Source organism: Myotis davidii, unplaced genomic scaffold (genome assembly GCF_000327345.1).
Source record: "Myotis davidii unplaced genomic scaffold, ASM32734v1 scaffold1593, whole genome shotgun sequence".
Classification (NCBI taxonomy): domain Eukaryota; kingdom Metazoa; phylum Chordata; class Mammalia; order Chiroptera; family Vespertilionidae; genus Myotis; species Myotis davidii.
In genome coordinates this window covers 226,414-232,529 of record NW_006284711.1, presented here as the reverse complement: position 1 = coordinate 232,529, position 6,116 = coordinate 226,414, and the positions used below count along the sequence as shown (strand labels likewise).

The following is a 6,116-nucleotide window of genomic DNA, read 5'->3' as shown; positions in this document are numbered from 1 at the left end:
GACCTCATTTTACCTTAAAACCCTTCTCTGAGCCTGACCAGGGTCTGCACCTAGGGATTGGGCCTGCCCTCTGCCACCAGGGAGCAGGCCTAAGCCAGCAGGTCGTTATCTCCTGAGGGGTCCCAGACTGCGAGAGGGCACAGGCCAGGCTGAGGGACCCCTCTCTTCCCCCCAAGTGCACAAATTTTTGTGCACCGAGCCTCTAGTAACCATATAAAATCCTTAATACCTAATGTTAAATACATAAAATATAAAAACTAATTTTTATTATACAAAATTACCAGAAAAAAATCAGAAGGAAATACAGTTGACTCTTGAACACTAGTCTGAACTGCAAAGATCCACTTGTACAGAAATTTTTTCAACAAATATGCAGGCAGCACTCTGTACCTACAGGTTTCACATCCATGGATACAACCAATTGCAGATGGAAGATAGTATTTTCAACCTGCGGTTGGAAATTTGCAAACATGGAATGCTGACTAACCCCTTCCCCAACAATTTTTTTGTTAAAAACGTTTCTTTTTCAGACTAATTTTTTTATTTTGGTTCTATATAGTATTTTTGATGCTGGTTATGAAAACAGTTTGTAACTCGTCTTCCTATAAACCATATTTTTTTACCATATTTTCTTAGTATACTCGTTGACGACTGAAAAAGAACATTTTGTGAAAACGAGTATACACGTTTCTGCCGGGGAAGGGGTTAAATGCATTTTCCTACATCATTTAATATACGGGACCTGAGCATACGCAGATTTTTGTCAGCAGGGATCTTGAAGCCAATCCCCACGGATATCTAGGGATGACTTAAATATTGGGGGGAGTCAAAGTTATACATGGATTTTTTGACTGTGCAGGGTATAGGCACCCCTAACCCTCACGTAGTTCAATGATTAACTGTAAATGCCAGTAACAGATCAAGTGTGGAAGTATGGGTCATTTTCTCCCTTGTTGTTTTCCCAAATATCCAGTAATGTGCTTATATCCCTTTAGTTTAAAAAAAAATGTACAGAAAGAATTTAGATGCGATGCATGTTACTAGTGTGCAGGACTGGAAAGAGAAAAAGATGGATTTAGGCTCTAATCCAAGTTTTTAGTTGTGCCTACAGTTTAACACAATAGGGGAAGAGTGGGAAAGAGGAACTCTGCAAAACTGAATATTTTAAAAGTCAAAAACAGAGTGGCTCTTGCATTCACTGAACTGAATGTATGAGGTGTCTTAGATGAGAAAGTACTTGAAATCCTCTCTACCATCTAAGTAAAAAGACAACTGTGAGTTACTAAAATGAATTCTTGGGGAAGTAATGTGAGTGCGGAAGATCTGGTCCAAGAGCATCAGAGGTAAGGGTAGAGAGACAAGGACAGACTGTTGTACCCTTTTCAGAAGTCTCCTCCACAGATCCATCTGGTAGAGGGGTTCCCAACTTACATGCTTCTACTTCATAGCAATATTCTATCAACATATGTCTTGAGATTTAAGTCAGACTGAATCTATCTTAGTTGTGATGCCCAAGGAAATATGACCCATGATGGACTGAAATATACCAAAAGCCAGAGAATGTAGTTTCAGGGCAATAATAAAATGAAAGGAAACAGCTCATGCAGAATCATGTCAAAATGATGGGGCTTTATTTCTGTGGATCCTTTGGTGTCGAATAAGGTGTGGACTCTGTCTAAAGCTTTCCCCACATTCAAGACATTTATAAGGTCTTTCTCCAGTGTGAGTTCTCTGGTGTATAATGAGGGTCGCACTCTGACTGAAGCGTTTCCCACAGACAGAACATTCATAAGGCTTCTCCCCGGTGTGGGTTCTCTGATGTTTAGAGAGGTCAGAGCACCGTTTGAAGCTTTTCTCACATTCTTCACATGTATAGGGTCTTTCCCCTTTATGGATTCTCTGATGTTTAAAACGGTTGGAAATACGGCAGGTCTCCCCACATTCAGAACATTTATAGTGTTTCTCTCCAATGTGGATTCGTTGATGCCGATTGAGATGTGAGCTCTGTCTGAAGCTGTCCCCACATTTGGGACATGTGTATGGCTTTTCCCCTGTATGCGTCCTCTGGTGTTTAACCAAGGCAGTACTCTGAGTGAAGCTCTTCCCACATTCTTTGCATTCATAGGGTTTCTCCCCAGTGTGGATTCTATGGTGTTTCAAGAGGTCAGAACGCTGTTTGAAACTCTTTCCACAGTTATCACATTTATAAGGTCTTTCTTCATGGAGCTGCCTCTGGGTCTGAAAAACGCCTGGAGTATGGAAATTTTCCACATTGTCAATAGATTTGTGAGGTTTCACCACTTGAAGTTTCATTATATTTAAACTCTGTTTGCACCTGTTGCCATGTTCAGCACCACTAACAGACCTCTCTGCTGTCAGGCCAGGCTGACAAAGAACCCAGTTGGAACTTCTGGCACTATTCCCAATTTCATTATTTTTGGAGTCTCCCTCTTCTGTGGGTACATTCTGGAGATCTGAGATGCTGGTAAGTCTTTGCTCCTCAGGAGAATTTTCAAGTTTCAGGAATAAAGGGTTTCTTGAGTGCTTTTCTACCATCTCCTCATGGGTGTCACCACATTTGGACAACAGGGAAGCATTCCCCTGGGATCTTTCTTGTAGCTGCATCTGTGGCTCTACTTCTAGAATTTCTTGCTTTGGAATTAACTCTTTGTTCTCTGTTCTGGTTTCCAAACCTGAAACATTAAAATACAAATTGCTGACATTTCATCCCGTGCAACAGTGAAATAAATGAGTGCTAGCAGAAAAATAGCCCCACCAATAACCTTTTTAATCTCAATGAAACCACTCCTGAAGTTGAACTGTTTTAGTTAACCTGTCAAATATGTTCACATTTTCCTGTACAAACCCCATGTCTTTATACTTGTGCCTGCACCCACCATCCCATCTCTTATCCTCCTGCCCCACTCCACTGTTCTATGAGTCACCATTTTATGACAGGCAAATTTGGAAGGGTGTCAAGAGAGGTGATATAGCTTTTATCCTATGGCTGAAGGATGGTTTGCGAAAGAAATTCTATTCACGATGAGTTACTGTATTAGACATACCAGGTGCCTCCAATGTCTGAAGGCAGAGTCTGTGTGGAAGATATATCTAGTACTGATTGAAAGTCTATAATGAACAGTCAAGACACCAGAGTCCATCCCCCAATTCAGAATTCTTACAGTTTACTCTCCAAGAAGGCCAGACTAGATAAATTCTGGATCAGGGACATCAGGCATAGTTAAAGAACAGGTGACAGGTACCATTAGCATATCAGGACAATCAAGTGAAAACTAACACACTAATTGGTAAAAACCCAATGTACTGTCCTCTCCTCAAGCTCAAACTACTGGCTCCAAAGCTTATGTTTTCCAGGCAGAAAGGGCAGAAAAAAAATTTTTTAAATCCTCACCTGAGGATATGTTTATTGATTTTTAGAGAGGAAGGGAGAGAAACATTGATCAGTTGCCTCCCATTATCAGCCCCTACCAGGGATTAACTGCAACCTCTTTGGTGTACAGGATGATGCTTCAACCAACTGAGCCACCTGGCTGGGGCAAGGGCAAAAATTTTTATGGCAGGAATTTCATAGGCTTATTCCCTATTGTATCCCCATCTACAATAACACTTGGTTTACTGCAGATACTCAATAAAATATTTGTTGAATAATCTCTTGTTGAAATATTTGTTGGAAAATAAAGCTAAGGAGATCTCCTAGAAAGCGAAATAAAAGGTAAAGAAATAGGCCGAAACGGTTTGGCTCAGTGGATAGAGTGTCGGCCTGCGGACTGAAGGGTCCCGGGTTCGATTCCGGTCAAGGGCATGTACCTGGGTTGCGGGCACATCCCCAGTGGGGGATGTACAGGAGGCGGCTGATCGATGTTTCTCTCTCATCGATGTTTCTGACTCTCTATCTCTCTCCCCTCCTCTCTGTAAAAAAATCAATAAAATATATTAGAAAAAAAAAAAAAGGTAAAGAAATAGGAAGGGAAGCAGGGGACTTGACAGAATCAGTCCATGAGTTCCAACATCCAAATGAAAGAAATCCCGGAAACAACATAGTAAAAATGAGGCAAAAATAAGTAGATAGATAAATAAAAAAATACTATAGAAAATTTCTCATAACTCAAAGATATAGGTGTCTATGTTATAAGGGCCTGCCAACTACTCAGAACAATGAATGGGAAGAAAAAAACCTACCTCACATTAAGCCATATCCATTGTGAAATTTCATAGTAGCAGGAATAAAGCTTCTAAAGCAGTGGTTCTCAACCTTCTGGTCCTTTATTTTTTATTTATTTATTTATTTTTAAATATATTTTATTGATTTTTTACAGAGAGAAAGGGAGAGAGATAGAGAGTTAGAAACATCAATGAGAGAGAAACATTGATCAGCTGCCTCCTGCACATGGTTCTCAACCTTCTGGTCCTTTAAATACAGTTCCTCATGTTGTGACCCAAGCATAAAATTATTTTTGTTGCTACTTCATAACTGTAATGTTGCTACTGTTATGAATCGTAATGTAAATATCTGATATGCAGGATGGTCTTAGGCGACCCCTGTGAAAGGGTTGTTTGACCGCCAAAGGGGTCACGACCCAAAGGTTGAGAACCGCTGTTCTAAAGGCTTCTACACAGGACAAACAGATTGTATGCCAAGGATAAAATATCAGTGACATAAGATTTCTCAATAGCAACATGGCAAGTTAGCCAGAAAATTGAGTCTTCAAAATTCAAACATGTTATTTCTAATATTGAATGTTATATCCAGCCACACTATAATACAAATGTAAGAGAGGACTAAATATATTTTCTTACAATGACAAAGTTTCAAAAAATTTAGCTCCCAAGTATATGTTCTCTGGAACACACTAGAAGAGTTCTCCATCAAATCAAGGGGGTAAAACGAAGGAAGAAAATTATATGGCGGGGGGAAAGAGGTATGGGGGGTGTGGGAAGAGACTGGACAAAAATCGTATACCTATGGATGAGGACAGTGGGTGGGGGGGTGGGAAGGGGAGAGGGGGGGGGAGGAACTGAGGGGAGGGGAGCTATGGAGGGGAAAAAGAGGAACAACTGTAATAATCTGAAGAATAAAGATTTATTAAAAAATAAAAAAAATAAAAGAAAATTATATGGGATCCAGGGGGGAAAAAAGGAATTCCCTGGGTGATAGTGAAGGAGAGTCTAGGACAGCGATAGCGAACCTTTTGAGCTCACCGTGTCAGTATTTTGAAAACCCAAACTTAACTCTGGTGCCGTGTCACATATAGAAATTTTTTGATATTTGCAACCATAGTAAAACAAAGATTTATATTTTTGATATTTAAATGCCATTTAACAAAGAAAAATCAACCAAAAAAAGGAGTTCGCGTGTCACCTCTGAGACGCATGTCATAGGTTTGCTATCACTGGTCTAAGACAACAGCTGGATAACAGGTCTGGAGAATAAGCCTATTCACACTGGAGCAGAGGAAGCCTCAGGGGAATCTCTCCAAGGGGATACTTAAATGATGGCATATCTGATATATGTGAACATGTTGAAAGGAGTTTTACATTTCTAACAGAAAGCTTGTGAGTGAACTAGTGTTCAGTATTTAGAATAGTAAGCACATGCAAAATGAGGCATTTTTAATTCCAGGGAAAACTGTAAAAGGAAAGTGTAAAAGCTGTAAAAGAAAAGTTATTCAATATGTGGGTGAATGTAGATAGTATTTTGGGTTTTTTTAGATTCAATTTTGATAGATATGTTTTTATTGCCATTTTGTTGTTCATATTTTTAATCTTTTTTTCCTTCTCCTTTTATTTACTTATTTTTAATATATACAGTAAATATACTAGAGGCCCAATGCACAAATTCATGCACCAGTGGGGTCCCTCGGCCTGGCCTGCGGGATTGGGCCAAAACCAGCTCTCCGACATCCCCCAAGGGGTCCCAGATTGCAAGAGGGTGCAGGCCAGGCCAAGGGACCCCACCAGTGCATGCTTGGGGCCAAGGAGGGACTTGGGAGGTTGGCCCCGGGGAGGGGGATCGTGGGAGGGCTCCAGGGTGTGTCCGGCCCATCTTGCTCAATCCCAATTGGCCGGACTCCAGCAGCAAGCTAACCTACTGGTCG

At 40.6% G+C, this 6,116-nt stretch overlaps 1 protein-coding gene across 1 annotated transcript in view; it reads right to left on the bottom strand.

The window, feature by feature from the left end:
* Nucleotides 1–1,602: 1,602 nt before the first annotated feature.
* The window catches only part of ZNF394 (zinc finger protein 394), a 29,539-nt gene continuing 25,025 nt past the window's right edge, over nucleotides 1,603–6,116 (bottom strand). Inside the window, exon 3 of the mRNA XM_015557389.1 lies at nucleotides 1,603–2,693. Within this exon, the coding sequence (XP_015412875.1) occupies nucleotides 1,615–2,693 (1,079 nt within the window). The 3' untranslated portion in view covers nucleotides 1,603–1,614. The remainder of the gene's footprint in view (nucleotides 2,694–6,116) is intronic.